At 44.4% G+C, this 20,152-nt stretch overlaps 1 protein-coding gene across 9 annotated transcripts in view; it reads right to left on the reverse strand.

Moving 5' to 3' along the window:
• Positions 1–17,709, reverse strand: part of GOLGB1 (golgin B1) — a 45,536-nt gene extending 27,827 nt beyond the window's left edge. For 2 of the 9 annotated variants that reach the window (XM_057403816.1, XM_057403813.1), the window contains exons 1-9: positions 15,068–15,490; positions 14,327–14,479; positions 13,412–13,564; positions 9,908–10,066; positions 7,836–7,958; positions 7,293–7,406; positions 5,227–5,638; positions 4,466–4,557; positions 4,086–4,182 (exon numbers count right to left, since the gene is read on the reverse strand). In XM_057403816.1, the coding sequence (XP_057259799.1) occupies positions 4,086–4,182; positions 4,466–4,557; positions 5,227–5,638; positions 7,293–7,406; positions 7,836–7,958; positions 9,908–10,066; positions 13,412–13,564; positions 14,327–14,479; positions 15,068–15,178 (1,414 nt within the window). In that variant the 5' untranslated portion in view covers positions 15,179–15,490. Of the gene's footprint in view, positions 1–4,082; positions 4,183–4,465; positions 4,558–5,226; positions 5,639–7,292; positions 7,407–7,835; positions 7,972–9,907; positions 10,067–13,411; positions 13,565–14,326; positions 14,480–15,067; positions 15,491–17,435; positions 17,516–17,690 lie in introns of those variants that run through there. The other 7 variants (XM_057403812.1, XM_057403811.1, XM_057403815.1 and 4 more) reach the window with 7 other exon arrangements.
• Between the last annotated feature and the right edge of the window lie 2,443 nt (positions 17,710–20,152).

The following is a 20,152-nucleotide window of genomic DNA, read 5'->3' on the forward strand; positions in this document are numbered from 1 at the left end:
TTACGTTGCAAAAGATCCTTAAGATCATGGAGTCCAACTGTTAACCTAACTCTTGTCTATTTTCTTAGTGTAGAGGTGAAACTGCTTCAAGAAAAGGTTAAGGAATCCAGGTGGCCAGTAAAGACAGCAAGAGGGATACTAGTAAAATGGGCTGCTAAGCCCATGAAAATAAAAAGACTGTACAAATACTTAAAAAATGTTTATATGTTAGAAAATGATACTTAAGTAGTTTGGAAGCATTTGCTGAATCACAGAATGGTTTGGAAGGGACCTTCAAAGGTCATCTAGTCCAAACCCCTGCAACAAGCAGGAACATCTTCAACTAGATCAGGTTGGCCAGAACTACATCCAGCCTGGCCTGGAATGTCTCCAGAGATGGTGCATCCACCACCTCTCTGGGCAACCTGAAGTCTGCTTGAAAATCATAAGAAATTGCAAAATATAAGGTAACTATATGTAAACCCTTACTTCATTCTACTCAAGTTAGGACTGGAGTACTGTTGGCATTTTTAGGCATCCCACTTGAAATAAGACTGACAAATTAGAAAATCATCAAGAGATGAACATGAATAATAAAATATTTAGAACCTACAGAGTAGGCTTTAAAGATTATGAGTTTTTACATGTTTCCATTTAATCTTTTGGTGTGTTTTTTTTTTTGTAAAGAAATTACATCACCCAGTATTAAAATTGAAAAATAAGTCAGTAACCAAATGTTCAAGACACCCACTGGAAACAGAATTACAACAAAAAACAGCTTGTTTTGAAGTAAACATGTAGGCACACATGCATAGGAAAAGACCTTTTAAGTGATGTGACAGTGAAGTTCTAGAAGTCACTGCATGGTTCAGGTGGAATTCCTTTCCACAAAGGAAGGACTTGCTTTTATGGAATCCTTCCAGGTGCATTCTGGATATACTTAACTCAGGACATGATAACAGGAGGACTTCTGTAAGCAATTCTGTAAGGCCTTTGACAGGATTCCCCCACCAACATTCTTGCCACTAAACTGCAGAGATACAGGTTCGATGGATGGACCGTTGGATGGATAAGGAAATGGCTGGATGGTTGTGTGCAAAGAGTTGTAGTCAATGGCTCCATGGGCAAGTGGAAACCAGTAATAAGTGGTGTCCCTCAAGGGTCCATACTGGGACCAATACTATTTACTATAACACTGTACCTTGAAGTCAAAAACTGTGGGAATTCATCTTTTTATACTACAATTCTGACAGAGTGGTAATATTACTGCTACCAGTCTACATGACTAGACACTCAAAAACAAAGTCTTTTTTTTGTTTTAATGTGGCACATGTATGGGCCCTTTACTGTTTCAGCAAAATGTACCAAAAATACCCTCACCAGGAGCACAACCTGCAGATTGTCAGCATTCTGTATCAGGGAGGAGCTGCTACTTCAGTTTTATCTTGCTTTGTACAATCTAAGAAGGTGCTAGTGTGCAGTGTCTTGGAAAGAAAAAAATTTCCTACCATCCTTAGGCATAACTGACATTCAAATAAACCAAAATATTCACTGAACTTAGTATGCCTATCAAAATAAAGGCAACCTTGGCACCCTTTTATGGAAAAGCTTACATAATATTACCTCCTTGCTTTCATCCTAGTTTTTTCATGTCTTCTCCCTGTTCTTTGCAATATCACCATAAATCATACACGCAGGAACATGAAACACATGAACCACACAGGTAACAAGTTGTACCCACTCATGGCCAAAACACCAACCATCGCTTCATATCACAGGACACCACCATGCAGGCAAGCCAATGGATGCACAGTCCAGATGGTTTACTTATTTGTCAGTCTGTTCACTGCCTGAGATTCAAGTAGTTCCTCTTCCCATTAAAATTAAATTCTATTTTAATCACTGGAAAGAATCATAAAGGGATTTTTTTAAGATCTTGGCAAGAAAAGCATAATGAAACAGTAACCATGGTCATGTTACAAGCTCAGGAGTGTGGCATTCTAACTAGAAGGAAGTGTAGCAGGAGGGCCAGGAGATCTCCTTGGATGGATAAGGAGCTGCTGAGGAAGCTTAGAGGGAAAAAAGAGGCTTATAAAAGGTGGAAGCAAGGACAGGCGGCCTGGGAATAATACAGGGATGTTGTCTAGGAAGCTATGGGCCCAGGTGAGAAAAGCTAAGGCCCAGTTAGAATTAAACTTGGCTAGGGATGTTAAGAATAACAGGAAGGGATCCTATAGGTACACTGCAAATAAAAGACAGACTAGGATCAACGTGGGCCCCCTCAGGAAGCTATCAGGAGAACTGGCTACCTGGGATTTGGAGAAGGCTGAGGTTCTGAATGACTTCTTCGCCTTGGTCTTCACTGGCAAATGCTATGACCACACCACACAAGTCTTGGAAGGCAGACGCAGGGACTGAGAGAATGAAGACCTTGTGCCCACTGTAGGAGAGGAACTGGTTCGAGACCATCTTAAGAACCTGAACGTGCACAAGTCCATGGGACCTGATGAAATCCATCTGCGGGGCCTGAAGGAGCTGGGGAATGAAGTTGCTAAGCCACGGTCAATCATATTTGAGAAATCATGGCAGTCAGGTGAAGTTTCCATGACTGGAAAAAGGGAAATATAACCCCCATTTTCAAGAAGGGGAAAATGGATGACCAGGGGAATTACAGACCAGTCAGTCTCACCTCTGTGCCTGGTAAAATCTTGGAGCAGATTCTCCTGGCAGGCATGCTAAGGCACATGAAAATCAAGGTGCTTGGTGACAGCCAGCAGGGCTTCACTAGGGGTAAATCCTGCCTGACCAATTTGGTGGCCTTCTATGATGGGGCTACAGAACTGATGGACAGGGGTAGAGCAGTTGATGTCATCTACCTGGAATTGTGCAAAGCATTCGACACTGTCCCACATGACATCCTTGTCTCTAAATTGGAGAGACATCAATTTGATGGATGGACCACTCGGTGGATAAAGAATTGGCTGCATGGCCGCACGCAAAGAGTTGTGGTCAATGGCTCAATGTCTGGCTGGAGACCAGTAACGAGTGATGTCCCTCAGGGATCGGTGTTGGGACCGGTCTTGTTCACCATCTTTGTCGCTGACATGGACAGTGGGATTGAGTGCGCCCTCAGCAAGTTTGCCGATGACACAGAGCTGTGTGGTTCGGTTGATACCCTGGAGGGAAGGAATGCCATCCAGAGGGACCTCGACACGCTTGTGAGGTGGGCTGATGCCAACCTCATGGAGTTTAACCATGCCAAGTGCAAGGTCCTACAGCTGGGTCGGAGCAATCCCAGGCACAGCTACAGGTTGGGCAGAGAAGAGATTCACAGCAGCCCTGCGGAGAAGGACTTGGGGGTGCTGGTCGATGAGAAAATGAACATGAGCCAGCTTCAGTGTGCGCTTGCAGCCAAGAAAACCAACTGTATCCTGGGCTGCATCAAAAGGAGCGTGACCAGCGGGTCAAAGGAAGTGATCCTGCCCCTCTACTCTGCTCTTGTGAGACCTCACCTGAAGTACTGCGTGCAGTTCTGGTGTCCTCAGCATAAAAAGGACATGGAACTGTTGGAACAAGTCCAGAGGAGGCCACGAGGATGATCAGGGGACTGGAGCACCTCCTGTATGAAGACAGGCTGAGAACGTTGGGGCTGTTCAGCCTGGAGAAGAGAAGGCTGCATGGAGACCTCATGGCAGTGTTCCGATATCTGAAGGGGGCCTATAAGGATGCTGTGGAGGGACTCTTCATCAGGGACTATAGTGACAGGACAAGGGGTAACGGGTTAAAACACAAACAGGAGAAGTTTAGATTGGATAGAAGGAAGAAATTCTTTACTGTGAGGGTGGTGATGCACTGGAATGGGTTGCCCAGGGCGGTTGTGAATGCTCCATCCCTGCCGGTGTTTAAGGCCAGGTTGGACGAAGCCTTGGGTGAGATGGTTTAGTGTGAGGTGTCCCTGCCCATGGCAGGGGCGTTGGAACTAGATGATCTTAAGGTCCTTTCCAACCCTAACTATTCTATGATTCTATGTTTATTAGCTAAAAATAGGCAAGAATAATTCTTAAATTCTTTAAGAATATTAAAACAGGTAAGGATAATCATACCACCTTCAGTCTCCTGCATTTCCAAGTTTTTCGTGGGTAGAAGTGAAGTCTCTTTCTGATCCTCCTGATCTATTATTTTTTCCTGTGAAGTTGTTTCATCCTATTTAAATACAGGATGGAGGGGAGAAAGATACATTTCAATACAGTTTATACATGCACTTTAATCTTCCAGTGAACCAAATCCATTAGAAATTTTTAAATTACTCAGACTGACTCCTATTTCTTCCCAGGCTTCCATAGTTATAAATTGTCTGCACAGCAGCTAAGAGAACCCATAAAAGCCTTTCTCAAGAATATGGCAAAAAAGAACTTCAAACATTTAATTCCACTTCAGTTCTCCAGCATATGGGAAATTTCAGGAGACTGATATGAAAAGATCATACCTGTTTCTCCAATTCATGGACCTGCATTACTGACTGGGATTTCAGCTCATTCTGACAGCAGACAAATTCTTCAGATTTCTGTACAAGTTCTTCTAATGGAGAGGAAAAAGTGGAATTAGGGTGCAGACTCGCCTTTTTTGCTGAAACATCCAATTTACATGTATGCACAAGAGTATATGAGATCACTTATCTCTCGGTCACTGCTTCAGTTTTGGGACATAACAGGGCTGGGAAAAAAAACCCTTTCAAATAGTAGCTTGAGGCAAGATCAATGTTACTAGCTCTAATACGAGCTTAGAGAGAAAATGTTTTCCTTGGTTGTTTTACTTATAATTTCAGTAGAAATTCAGACTCTAATGAAAGTGGCATATCTAAAAATAACTTACGTAAGCTGACAGAAACAAATCCAACAAGTTATTAAAAATTAATTAAGAAACTTCAATCTGTTTCAAGAAATCTACAAGCCTCGAAAGATCATAGGCTGGGACAGTACACAAGAAAAGCATCAGATATGCTGCCCTGTTCTTACACTCCTCCTCTTGCAACTGGCTTTGTTCACCGCCAAAGACAGAAACGTGGGATCACAATAAAGAGATCTTTAGTTTGATACAATATAAGCCCTCCTATGTTCCTCTGCAATTAGGAACTGTTATACCAAGACTTTCTTATGAGTTACTATAAATACAAATACAAATAGAAGGCAGCTCAATGATCCTTAAGCTCATGAGAACGTGCTTCACTGAACCACTGTGCTTGCTTACCCTGTAGTTTCTGTATTGTAGCACTGTTGTTGGCAGACAGCATCAACAGCCGGTCAACATCCTCTTTCAGCCGATCATTTTCAGCTACAAGGGCAGCATGGCTAGATTGCAGCTCTTGCTTAGCCACCTTAAGACCACTGATCTGCAGGTTTTTCTCTTCCACCTCCAGCCTTTGTTCCTTCTTCAGGTCTTTACACTTGGCCTCTAATTCAGCTTGTGCTCTTCTTGCTTCTTCCAGCTGCACCGAGAGACACTGCACCTCCTCCTGCAAGCAATGGGAGGACAGCTTCCTCTCAGCTAGTTCTAGCTCCATCTTCTCTCTGAGATCCTGAGACCGTTGTCTCTCTGCATCTAGGCCATCCCTCAGGGAACTTAGATCCACTTCCATCTTCTGGCACTGACCTACAAGTGTCTGTAAAAGGATACGGAAATTAACTCTCAACTAATTCAACACCTTGCCAAGGCAAAATACCCAAATTATATTTTAAGCTTGACATTAAATCCTTTTCAAATACCTACATAGCAAAAAGGAGGAAATAAATATAGCATAAATCTCAATTTGTTTGAATGAAACTCCTCTACTATTTGCAAATTGGAAGAAAGCAATGCTGGGAGAAAAAAGAACTCTGAATTTTGGTATAGAAAAGTCTTAATTTAGAGGAAAGGAATGTAAAGGAAAGAAACAACAGAACAGTGGCCATGAGTTCTCTTTTAGAGGAAAGAAAGCTTCCCAAAAAGGGAAGGATGGCAACAGAGAGGAGACTCAACAATTACAGTAAAATTAAACAAAACAAAACAAAACCAGAACAAAAATGCGTGTGTGAAATGGGTTTAAAAAATGCTGAAATAGGCAACTGGAGGTAACAGAGTGCTTCATAGTGCTCTATGCTTCAAGAAAGATCCCAGAAAGTGGTTGACATTGATCGGAGATTTAAGAACCACAGAACAGAAAGAGACCATACATTTGCCAGAACTCCTTTCATCATACTTCCTCCTCCTGGAGCGGTGGAGGGTCAGAACAGCAGCATAGCCGGTTTCAGGAGGAGGCTGATGAGGAAGAAGCTCTCTTTAGCTATGGATAGGAAGAGAAGCTTCAGCCACATGGCCTCAAGATCTTCCAAGGTCTCTGTCTGACCTTATAATGTACATGAGGGGAGTTAAACACACAGAGGGGGAGTCAGGGAACCCCAGCATCCATGCCATTAAGGCATCTATGCCACCACTCCACAGAACACCCTGGTGAGCAATGTAATCAGTAGCAAGTACAAATCAGCTCACTGAGGTTCTTCACCTATTCCTGGTGGTAAGAGGTCCCACCAGTAATCCTGGCTGTGACACACAGTAAAAAAAAAATAAAAATAGAGTAGTGTGTGTGTAAAAGTTATCAAAGCGAGGTTCAGCACTAGACTGGCTAGAGATGGTGCAACCTTTTAATATGAGACCAATACAGTATTTTTCTAGAGGGATGGAGAATTATTTTTAGAAGTTCTGATATTATTAAAAAAAATAATTAAAATACAGTCATCCTATACCTGCAAATGAGCCTTTGAAGAGACTGCATACTAAACCCTGTCTCAAGAGGCACATGTATATATAACCATATCTGCACAACTTGACCTCATTCTCCTCACACTCCAAAATGATTAAATGAGAGTCAACACCTCTCCAAAAGCTATGTCATCTTATCAGCAAGTTCTCAGCGAGACATATCTCAGCGAGACATATCAAAGAATATCTGTCTATGCTCTGATCTAGCCAGGACAGTGCAGTCCAGAAACAGCAGCATGGAGTATGGATAGATTTTGTCTCTGTTCACCTGCCCAGAATATGGGTCACTAGAGGTGGCTGCTGTAGCATCCCTATTCCTGTTGTTTGCCTGCACCTACTACAACCTATGCATAGAAACCTGCAGCTCTAAAACATGAATGAGGGAGCCCCCAGCTGAGTTCACGATGGAAAACTGGTGCCAGAAACAACTTAATCTGGTAACTTCTGAGCTACTGACAAATGACACATCCACCACTTACACATGAGAGTAAGGCAATAAGCAAAACATGAAAAGGTACCTGGTTTTGTTGTTTAGCAGTACTTAGTTCCTGTTGCAACAATTCTACCACCTGAGTTCGCCCCAGAAGAACTGCTTCCTGCTCTTCTAGCTTTCTCTGAAGTGTACGCAGGTTCTGTGAGAAAGACAGTGCTATACCAGTATCTGGGAGGCTAACATAAGAAGGCAGGATTTCCTGGTTTCATCCATACATCTAGTTTTCGTAACAGTTACTTTAATAGCCTGGATAACTTAACTTTTGTTAATACTTATTCTGGAACCCCTGTGCAGTGGGAAGAGCTCACCATTGCTTCACAAAGAGGGAACTGAAGCACAATGATATAATACTTCTTTTAAACTGTTCTTTCTTTTTAACTGATAGCAAATGAGTGTTTTGAAGCTAGGACTCTGAAAATCCAAACCTGCATTTCCCCAAAACCCAAACAATCAAATCATATCTCTTCTCACCCCGAGTTACTTTGATGAGAATTGCTCTCTTGGGGTGTCATCAGACTATCAAAATTTCTTTTCCTTTCTCATCCCATAACAAGATTATCAAATATACCTGCTGCATTTCTACTTCCAGATCTGACTGGGCCACTATCTTGAGCAATTCAGCTTGGTGCTGGTGAGTCTGCTCCTCCAGGAGAGCTTCCTTCTCTTGAATCACTTCCTGCAAGGAGCTCAGCTGAAAACATAAGCTACAAAGTAAACAAAACAAACAAAAAACCCAACAAACCAAACCCAAGAAGGTGATGACCTTGATAGACACACAGGCTTGCTTTCAACATGCACCAGCATATTATGTATGCAATTAGGTCTTCAGCTTTATAATCCTATATGCCACCTTGGTCAAGCGGTACCTTTATCTGTCTAATACGTATATATTAACTGATAGTATTTCAGAAAGCAAAACCATAGAATTTCACCTAGAAATAAGCAAAATGATAAGAATATGATTACAACGTAATTCCAAGTCCATAAAACTTCTGGGGTTTTATTTGTACTGGAAAAAGCCCAATTCACAGATGAAAAGTTAAACCTGCAATGCAGAGTATTAACAGAAATCTTTCTAAAAATAAGCACAATGTAACATAAAACAGCTGTTACTTTATGTGATAAAAAGCTCCTCTGCACATTCACAGTAGAACACAGAGGGGCAATGGTAGGTCTAGGAGCTGAAAGAATATTTTCAGACTGTGGGTCAAAGGGCCTGTGTGTCCATGGTACCAGCAACTGTGGAGATTAGAGCAAGTGAACTTCAGTGCAGTTCTTCTGCACTTTCTGCAGTGGGACCACAGGTCAGAGTGCCTGTGTGTATATAGGGCCAGAAACAGGAATGAGTGTCAGTGTACAAGTCATTGTATGATCACTAGTGAGGATCAAGCCAGACTAGCTGACAAGTAGGCAAAGTAACCTGGGAGCTAAGACAGAGAGGGGATGTGGCCCAAGAGACCAACCACAGGCAGACTTGGCTACTGGATGGACCAGGGAAGTCCTGGCCAGCTACCAAACACCACAGGGTGTTGAAGGTCTCCAAGGATGAGACCTGCTTTTAGAGTCATAGAAATCAGTGAGGCTGGAAAAGACCTTTAAAATCATCAAGTCCAAGCCTTACCCCAGGACTGCCAAGCATACCACTTTTGTGTATGTGCAAATCTCTGAGGGAGCTGGCTACTGGAGAGACCAGGAGAGCCCTGCACATCCCTGTGTCTCTAAAAGTGAGAGCACATGGAGGTTGGCCACCAGAAGGATCAGGATCCCTGGTCAGGTGTGGTAATGGGGTACATGTGTGCACGCAAGCATTAACACACACATTTTTCTAAAATGCAAGCCAGCACAGGGGGGGTGGCTATTGGAGGGACCAGTGGAGTCCCAGCCAGCTCTGTGCACATGTGTGAGCAACAGCTCTGTACCAGCAGCTGGAGTGGAACCGTAGGGTCCTGAGGCTTTGCATGTTCACATGCCAGCAACTGCAGAGACCTGAATCCAGGGACCAGTTACTGGGCAGACTGAGTGTCTAACCACAGGTTTTGGCAAGATCCACAATGTACATCTGTATACTCTCATCTGAGCTGCCACAGAGGGATAATGTGAGGATGCTGAACTGTGTGAGTGCTGGGTGCTTCTGGCTGTTATCTATGTGGCTGGTCATACATGTATACAGGAGTGGCACATGTGCACCAGCTAGAAACACATTCTCAGCCACATTACTGGCTGGACTGAGGAGCACGGAGCTTTGGCAGCCTTGCCTCTGCCAGGCTGCAGGACTTAGCCAGATTCCCTAGCAGCAGCATGGCCTCAGGAACAACTGAGTCTCAAGTTATCCAGTAACAACACACATGGGAACGGTTCAAAGCTGCACCAGAGGAAGTTCAAACTGTACATTAGGAAACCTTTATTTACCAAGAGAGCAGTCACACACTGGAACTGGATTACCAGAGCCTGTCAGTGTTAGAGGCATTTGGACAATGCCCTTAATAGAAACACTAACTTTTGGTCAGCCCTGAAGTGGTCAGGCAGCTGAATTAGATGATCACTGCAGGTCACTTACAGCTGAACTATCATTCAGCTGCTCAGTGTAAATAGCGGGGTGGGAAACAGACACAGACTGATGAACAGATAGTTTTTCTGTACCTGTGTGGCATATTTGATTTCAGCATCTTTCAGATTCACTTTGGCTAGAGCCAGCTGTTCCTTCAGATCCTGAACAGTCTCTTCTCGCTCCCTCAGGAGTTCTTTTAGTGCTTCAGCTTCCTCTCTATGCCTTTCACTTGTATTTTGGTTATTCTGACACTGCCAGAGGAAAGAAGTAGGGAAGAAAAACAGAAGAAAGTATTGCTGGTCAATGAAAAAAAAAAAATAAAAAATTTGGAATGCTTTTGCATGCTGGCTTCTTGACCAGATGCTTATTTCTACAGTTCTTAATTTTTTTAAACTTTACATTTTCTTTGCTTCTTTAAATGAAGTTGTCCTATATCATGTAACCACTTTCCCTGTTTCTGCGTAGATATGAACAAGGTGTCTCATTAGGAAGTATCAAATCACTTTGGAACAGCTAATACCATGAACACTTACCACAAACTAATATATATCATGTTCTTAAATAAAATATAATATTTAAACTACAATATGACCAGCTTGATTTGTGAGGCTTTTTAATTTCACAGATTTCTATAATACAAAAAATTAAAGTTTTTTAATTAGCAATAGAAGAGTATTCTCCATGTGACGAAAGGACAGACATTAAATATTCTAAACGACAGAAAATGCCTGTGGAAATCTCTTTAGACTAAAGGGATTTATAATAATGAACCTGTTAGAAACAAGCAAAGGGAACATGCAATCAATCATCAATTCTGCTCCCCTCTAAGGCACTAAAATCCTCTGTTTATGACCACCAAATTTAAACTTAGTCAACATTTTGCATAAAACACATGCTTCAGCTATGACACCTCAGACACACCAACACACTTACACCTGCACTGTCTTTCAAAGACCACCTGTATGGCAAGCAATTCTGAAACACCACAGTTGCACCTACTTAGCACAGAGTCAGGTATCAACCATGTCATTGAGAAGCAGGAAAAATATCCTTCTATTGTTATGATCTCAGCACTCCCAACTACTTCAAGCACTGAGTACTGGGGGCTTTTGACTGAATATATACAAAATGTATCTTCCTTTTCCTTGTTACAGGTATTGGGCCAAAGATCACCAATAACATATGGAGCATATGTGTATTTACATCCTTTAAACCCATTCTGAAAAATTTATGAAGGCTAAAACCACGATAGCTTGCAAGTCCATGTAATAAGAATAAGCAAGAAGTTGCTGTTGCTCAAAATACATGCCACTTATAGAGGTCTTTAGAAGCACACAGAATAGGCAGACAAGGAAAGCTCTAATTCCACTTAAGCTCAGTAGAACAGAGGAAAAAAAGAAACAACAGAAGTGAAGAAAGCTGTAAGAAGCCAGGGATAGATACAATTTATAAGGCTGGGGCTAAACAGGGGAAAGATCAGTGGATTACTTTGCTTTCTTAAGACTAGCTTTCAGGGCTTGGAAAAGATTCTAGTAAAGTCCTTACACACTGGCCACTACACGAAGTGCCACAATTAAGGAGAGTAACACAACCACAAAGTCACCAGAGCTCAAGCTTTCAAATATAATGTTTTTCCAAAATGTATAAATTAGAACATAATTTGTGTTTAGCCACTTTAAAAGTTTAAGCGGAGTCTCATCTGTTCTGCAGACACATGCCAACTATTTCATAAAAAGTTATAAGCTGGTATTTTGATTCTCAAAATCAGGCAGTCAAATATCTCATTGGTACTGTTACATTTTGGGCTTTTAACACAGAGCCTTTCCCTGGGCCCCCCCATAATGAAGAGGGATAAAAAAGCCCTTTGCTGTATTCATCCCTCATGATTCCCAAAGGAATCACTAATGTTCAACACCTCAGCACAACATACAACCCTAACCTAAATTTCTCCTCTTCAAATGACAGGTATCTGTCTACAAAATAACACCATTACTCAGGACAGCATCTACATGAGAAGTAATTATAAATAACTAAAGAAATCTGTAGCTTCTCAGTAGGTCTAACCTCACAAGAAAGAATCTAGAAAGTGCTTTCTGGGTCAAATACATAATATTGGAGATAATTGCTGTAACATGACTTGTCTTAAATGATGTGCTAACCCAAAACCAATAAGGCCATTTCCATACCATTTCCACCGGAGACAGCATCAAGGCCTCATTCCTCCAATTAGAAGGCCATTCATTGTATCAATGACTAATTTACACCCATCCATTCACCTGCAAGTACTGTCCTTTCACTTTAACAGTTCTCCCAAGTTCTTGGTGTTTACCTTCCTCATACTGTTGTAGAAATTATGTTTCCTCTCTTCCTTGGGTTAACTAAATAGCCAAGCTATTTTGAGTGTCTAGTAAAAGCAGCTACTAAGATGATAGGAGAATGGAAAGTCTTTTGCTGCTCTCAGAATTTCTCTTTCCTAATTCTAAGTGAGCAGAACTCCACACAAGACATTGCCAGGCTTAGTAAAATAGCTGGAAGGGTAACTTTGTCTTACGTTAGGAAAAAAAAAAAGAGTAGGCCTCTTTAAAAACCACATTACACTCACTAACTGATAAGCTTTTCCTCCTTTTCCTTCTTCTACTGATAAATTTGAATTTTGAAGCAAGAACACTCATTAGTCCGCAACAGCAAGTCTACATAAGGTAATGTAACAGCACACAGGTCTGCAAATGCTATATATGCATAAGCTAAACAAAGCCTGTGCACTGGCACAGGTGGCCCAAGGATGATGTGAATGTCCCATCCCTGGCAGTGCTCTTGAACAGGGATGGAGCAACCTGGCCTAGTGAAAGGTGTCCCTGCCTGTGGCAAGAGGTTGGAACTGGATGATCTTAAGGTCCTTTCCAACCCAAACCATTCTATGATTGCAAATATCACTTGATGTCCTGCAAACTGTTTAGACTTTTATTACTTCTCCCTTGCCTAGTATTACTAACTTTAAACAAAACTATGTGGTCAGCAGAACAGTTTTAGGTTTTAAAAAATTACCAGCATGAATGGGAGCAATAGCTTCTTTAATGTCTTGATATAGAACATTTTTCCCTCATTTTTTACCTAGCTTTACACAATTATGGCTTGTTAACCATAAAACTTTGTGGTGGCACAGAAGCTACATGGCTGGAAATCAGGTTTTTTATATTTAAGTTACTGCCTTTGACTTTTAATGGCCTCCTTACCTCCTTGTTCCTGAATTCCAGCCAACTTTCCCTCTCCTTTGCTTTACTCACATGACAGGTAACATTTTGAAACTTACAGCCCACACAGGCAACTTCTGCAGGGAAGAACTTTGCATATCTTCAGTAATCTGTTGTAGCCAAGTGAAACTGGCCCATACCCTTGAGGAGATCAGGTTGTGTATTCCAAAGGCATCTGCAGTACAAGAAAGCTAGACAGACCGGCTTCCTACAGCACAGACATCCTTGCTAACAATGTCCTGCTAACAAGACAAGACCTGCCAAGCTCACTGGGACCTAAAATGTAGGGTGGCACCAGATTATTAGTAGATGCTAACATCTTTTAAGTAGCCATGTTCTCCCAACCTTGGGACACACTTGCTCTTCTGGTAAGGTCTGTGCAGGCACCAGTGATCCTTTCTCTGTCAGCTCCTCAATGCGTTTGTTCAAAGAGGCCAGTCTGGCTTTGGCCTGAAGTTTAAGCTTCATCAGCTTGGCATCTGCAGCTTCTCGTTCTTCCTGGAAAAGAAGGATACAAACTGCACTTAAATGTCAGTGCCCTCACCCTGAAAGCACCACTTGGAAAGGTTATGTAATTTGTCTGTCTGCTGGTCTTTGCCCAAACCTGCCTTCAGTAACAGTGCTACCTAAAACACATCCAGGAAACAAATTTGCTCTGGAACACTAAATACAGCAGAACAGTTCACTTCTGCTCTAGCATTTTCTGTTCAAGGGACAGATCACTTGAGGGACTTTTCCTAGCAGTTAGTACAAACTCAGTTTGACTTCCTCTACTATATGCAGTCCCTCAACAACATCTTAAGTAACTGCATTTTCTTTCATGTCATGGCTCAGGATATTTAATATTTACCTTTGGTTACATACCAAAAAAAATCACTGGGCTATTGGGTGACTACAGCACAGAATACACTGTCTCAAACACTCTGAAGTGGGTAAAGAAAAACCTTACAAAAAGATGAGTATTTATTGCGAGCCACCAGGAAACTGCAGGGGCCTTGAGGAGCTCTGAGATAAAATGCTACATAACTTGGACATAACTTATCTCTCCTAGGAGGAATTACCTCTAACCAATACAAACAGAAGCTATCCTTCATCTCTTGGCTTAGGGTCCATTCTTTGTATTCCAGTAATTCTCTGGAATTGATGCATTTAGTAGTGAAGGTCTCAAATGTTCAAAAGAAACCAGAAACTAGCTTGCACAGAAAGCTGAAGCAGCATTTTCTACTCTTGCTCCCAGGTCCCCAGTGAAGGAAATGATACCTTTAGTACAGTTTCTTTTTGCTGGAGCAGGGTATCCTTTTCTCGGATCAAATCCTTTAGCTGAACAACCAGTTTTTCTGTTTGGGCCAGGCGCTCCAAGAGCTCCTCAGGTGCCTCCTCCATGCTTCCTGCTTCTGGTTCTACAGCTTGTACCTGAAACAGTGAAATAAGTGCTCTGGAAGGAAAAAAAAGCCTCAAAAGTCCAAAAGGGCAACATACAGGTCAAGCCTTCCACTGTCAGGCATTCATCCAGAGCTCCCCTTTACACTACACACAGTCACTGGTACTCTTAAAAAAAAAATAATTAAAAATCTTTCTTAACCCAAATTCCAGTTTGTTTTCCAGGATTACCTTGACATATGGAAATTAAGGGGACAACTAAGCATGACAGATTTGGTGGCTTTTATGATGGGGTTGTGACACTGACAGATAAGGAAAAACTGACTGATGTTATGGCACTACCCCAATGACATCCTTGTCTCTAAATTGGAGAGACATGGATTTGATGGATGGACCACTTGGTAGATAAGGAATTAGTTGGATGGTCACACTCAAAAAGAGCTAAGGTCAATTGCTGACTTAAGGGGTCAGGAATCTAAGAGAAGCAGAGCAGAATGACAGCTTAGTCTAGTGCTCAGCAATGAAGAAGTAGGAAACAATTCTCACTGCAGTCAAATAATTCACACGCCCCAACCTATCTCTCAATAAGATCTGAAAGTCTTTATATAACATTATACTTACGGAGACAGAGGATTCAGTAACTGAATCTCCAGCTTCAGTAACTGCATCTCCATCATCGCCTGACAGCTCTTGTAAAACAGTACTTGCTAAACCTGACAAACGGCTCAGCATCTTTAGCCTAAAGCAAAACAAAGAATCAGAATACAGTTACAGAGACAAAACTGCTAAGAAGAAAAGCATCACCTGATTTAGGAATGATAGAACCAACAGATGAATTATTGAAGTGGTATTAGAAATACAGAAGTAGAATCTACGCATCTGCAGGCATCCACTGTAACCAGAAATATGTGTGGAGCTCAGCACATATCTGCATGCTACAAGCATTACAATTTCAAGCATGCATACATGGACTATGTAAAGATTCCCTGGTCTCTGTCCAGGCTGGCTACATTAACCCAATACCGAACTCAAGCTAATATGCCCTACTTACATGGCTTGGCTCACAGCTGGCCTCCTTAAAATGCAAACAGAGGAACTAAGGTCTGCATCTATTTGCACATGGTATGGCCTGTTTCCTTTCACATGCAAATAGGTGCAGACAGGCCTTAGTTCCTCTGCATTTCGAGGTGAACTAAACACAACAACGGATATGAAGGGGAATTAAAAGTGATTCTACAATTATATAAACAGCAACAGGAACCCCAGGGAAAACACAGGCCCACTGCTAAATGGACACAATCCTGAACAATGTGCTCTAGGTAACCCTGCTTGAGCAGCAAGGTTGGACTAGATGAGCCCTGGCGATCTGTTGCTACCTCAACGATTCTATGATTCCATAAAAGTGACAGTGGACCTGACCACAGAAAAGGCTGAGGTACTCACTGTCTCCTTTCCCTCAGCTTTCTGTGGCAAGACCATACTTCAGGAATCCCCATCCACTGACACTTGATGGAAAGTTGGAGAAAAGAAGATCCTGGTCCTGGAACAAGCTGTCCAAAGTGGTGGCAAATGCTGTATCCCTGGCAGTTTTCAAGGCCAGGTTGGTCAGAGCTTTGGGTGACATGGTCTAGTGTGAGGCGTCCCTGCCCATGGCAGGGGGTTGAACTGGATGATCTTAAGATCCTTTCCAACCCAAACCATTCTATGATTCTATGAACTAGCACAATGTAGCTCTAAATACTGTCCCAAACCCAACAAGCCACACATGATGTGGCAGCTGTCTTATGTATTAACATCAAGGACTTGTGGCAGGAATACCTTGATGCTTGCACTTCATATTCACTTCTGAGTTCGTAGCAGGAAAGCATTATAAAATGCTGGCCGACTTCCTCATAAACAGGAGTAGTCAAACACAAAAGGTTATTCTGTGTTCCACCTCCTCCCCCAAATAAAGTAAACAGTACAGCTCTCAGAGGCAGGACTATTGCTCTTCCAGGATCATACTGACTTTGGCATGAATTTCCATTTTTGTAATGAATTGCAGAACACAAAAGCCCTACACTGTATTCATTATGTGAGCCCTTACAGCTTGTATCCTGTCTGTAGTTTAAAATAGTGTTTTACTCGGCATTCTTGTTGTGAGACTTTACTTTGAACACTGGGGCTACCAGTGGTGCTCTAGAAAAGGCTACTTTACTCTGATATATAATTCTCTTACCAACCCAAACAGCCTAAGTCCATTACTAGCCACAGGACAACCTGCATGCGAGCTATAAGCAGTGCATAAATCCATGTATTCTACCTCTAGGTTTCAGCCATAGGGAAGATAGACTTGACAGTGGCTTTCCCTAACTTATTTTAAGTTTATTCTACGTAAGTCTAACTCCTTGCATTTCGTTTCTTTTTAAGACAACCACGCATTGAAGGCGTTGCTGCTTTACACCAGCCCTGGATCAAACCTCTTGAACTGTGCAGAAGTGCTCGGAAAGGGACACGGATCCAAGCAGAGCAACAGATCATGACTACCGCAGTCACCTGGTGACAGGCCTCAGAAGCCAGCAACAACCCTTCACCAAGGGAAGGGGTGATACGGCTACAAGAACACTTGGATGCCCCACCAATCCCGCAGATACACCGAGAGCTTAGTTGTGCGCAATATCCCTGGCCGGCCTCACAAACCAGAAGCGTTTCCAGGCCCGGGTCCACTGCCGGTTACCGCTGGGCACCACACTCGGACCGTCGGCGAAGGACAGAGCTATCGCAGCGCTGGCACCGACGCACTGGGGCCGGGCCGGGCCGCGCCACGTAGCCCAAGAGCGAGAGAGCACACTAGCCCGCCCGCTGCTCCTCACCGCCCCGGACCCCAAGAAGCTGCCAACCAGCCCCCCTGCTCCTTCCGGCCTTGCACGCCGGCAGGAGAGCCCCAAAGCTGCACGGCGTAAGAGGCCCAGTCAGGGACCACCGCCGAGAGCCGAGCGACAGCGCCTACCCCGCGAACCGCGCACAGCGGAGGTACAACACCGAGCGGGGAACCACTGACCTGGCGACGGAGCCCGCCCCGCGAACCGCGCACAGCAGAGGTACAACACCGAGAGCGGAACCACTGACCTGCCAACGGAGCCCGCCCCGCGAACCGCGCACAGCAGAGGTACAACACCGAGAGCGGAACCACTGACCTGCCAACGGAGCCCGCCCCGCGAACCGCGCACAGCGGAGGTACAACACCGAGAGCGGAACCACTGACCTGCCGACATCACGGGCCCGCCAGCCGCAACGACACCCCCACCTCTCTAACCCAACTCCGCCCCCAGCCAGCTCACACCGGAACACCTCTCAGCCGCTTCCGCCTCCCAGCGGGCCAGCCAATCAGCTGCGAAGATACGGAGATAGACGTAACCATCAGCTAATTGAGGCGGAGCAGCCGCCTTGGCGCCATGGTTATCCTGCAACATGGCACAAAGTCACCAATCCCGAGCGGCCTTCTGGGACACGCCCAAAACCAAGGAAACAACCAATCAGAAAGGCGCTCTGGGTCACAGCTGGGGGCGTAGCAGTGACTGGGGTCGGGTGGCGCGGGTGTGGGCCGGGCGGGGAGGGGCCGGTAGGGATGGTGAAGCCCAGCCCTTGGTGGGGCAGCAGGGCCTCGGACCGTATCGTATTACTTAAAGCCTGATCAGCGTGGTTCTGAACGGCTCCAGCGATGTGCAGGCTAAATCTCCCCCCCGCCAGCTTAAAACCGGTTCCCCTTCTCCAGTCACTGCAGGCCCCGGTAAAAAGACTTTCGCCCGCGTCCCATTTATATATCGAAAGGCTGCAGAAGGTATCCCTGAAGCCCCTCTCTGGGCTAAACAGCCCCAACTCTCTCAGTGTTTATTCACAGAAGATGTGTTCCGGCCCTCTGACCACCGTCCATTGCCTCCTTTGGACCTGCTCTAACCTCATAACAGAAGGACATTGCAACAGTCTTCCAATACTTAAAGGGGTTGCAAACACCTGGAGAGGGGCTTTGGACAAGGGCCTGTAGGGACAGGCCAAGGGGAATGGCTTTAACCTGCCAGAGGGGAGACTGAGATGAGCTCTTAGGCAGAAGCTCTTCCCTGTGAGGGTGCTGAGGTGCTGGCACAGGGTGCCCAGAGAAGCTGTGGCTGCCCCATCCCTGGCAGTGTTCAAGGCCAGGTTGGACACAGGGGCTTGGAGCAAGCTGCTCTAGTGGAAGGGGTCCCTTCCCATGGCAGGGAGTTGGAGCTGGAGGAGCTTTAAGGGCCCTCCCAACCCAAACCAATCTGGGATTCTATGATTCTAACAGGCACACGTTTCTTGTACTGAAGGTCACAAGGTTGGACACAACACTCCAGGTGGGGTATCACCAGAGCGGAGTAGAGGGTTGAGGTCTTCATCGACCCGTGGCTACCTCTTATGATGTAGCCCAACACACAGGGGGGTTCTGGGTTCAAGTGCACATTGCGAGGTCATGGGGAGCTTCTCCTCACCCAACACCCCAGTCCTTCTTGGGGCTGCTCCATTCCAGTCTCCCCCAGCCTGTGTTTGTGCTTGGGATTGCCCCAGCCCATGTGCAGGACTTTGCCCTTGGCCATGCTGAACTCCATGAGGTTCACACAGTCCCACCTCTTTGGCCCATCCAGGTCCCTGTCGATCCCATCCCTTCCCTCCAGTGTGTCAACTGCACCACACAGCGCGGTGTCATCACAGACAAAGACGCTGAACAGTGTTGGTCCCAGTGCCGACCCCTGAGGAACACCACTCATCACTGGTCTCCATGTGGACATTGAGCCACTGACCACAACCCACCAAGTGCGATCATCCAACCAATTCCTTATCCACCAAGTGGTCCATCCATCAAATCCATGTCTCTCCAATTTAGAGAAAATGATGTCATATGTGCCAGGGAAGAAGCTGCTAAATAATTAATATCTCTCAACAGTGTGGAACAGTGTCAAACTTTGCACAGCTGCAGGCAGATGTCATCAGTCATTCTTCACTTATCTATTCACTTCAGTATGACCAACACTGTCATAGAAAGGCACCAAATTTGTCAGGCAGTTTGCCTTTAGTGAAGCCATGTTGGCTGTTACCAGTCACCTCCTTATTGTTCATGTGCCTGAGTGTATTTTTCCAGGAGGATCTGCTCATGAAGACTTTACGAAGTGTGAGCAGCACAAGCATTTTCCCATGCTTGTTCATCCCCAAACCACCTAGATCCATCCCTTTCCCTGTCTTTGGTTCCTCCCATAAACCTCCCATTATAACTTCTGCAATCCCCAAATGCTCTTCCCCTGCACTCAGCAAAGTTTCCCATACTCCTAGGCAGTAACCCCACTCAGCCTGTAAGGCATTCTGACAGCTTCTCCCATTGATTCATTGTGATAGGATCACCTCCAGGCCCACAGGGCTGATGGCTCCCCTATGACAGCCTTAGAAGGAGCTGGGACAGAGGCTTCATTTCTTCTACTGGGTTATTTGGGTTCCCCAGCTTGTGATTGTCTCTTTTTGCTCATTCATGTTTGTGCAAATGAGACTTGTATGGGTTGATTGCACTTCTCTGTGGTTCTGGGATTAGCCAGGTCAGGGCATTATTTGGGTTTCCCCACCTGCCATTGTCCCTATGTGTGTGTGAAGGTAAGCTTTTTCACACATAGCCTAACATTATGATGAGCTGCTTCTGTAACACTTTCTGGTCCTATACAC

The sequence above is a fragment of the Pezoporus wallicus genome, unplaced genomic scaffold (genome assembly GCF_028554395.1).
Source record: "Pezoporus wallicus isolate ANWC-B61680 ecotype Strahan unplaced genomic scaffold, APGP_CSIRO_Pwel_v1 contig_6978, whole genome shotgun sequence".
NCBI lineage: Eukaryota > Metazoa > Chordata > Aves > Psittaciformes > Psittacidae > Pezoporus > Pezoporus wallicus.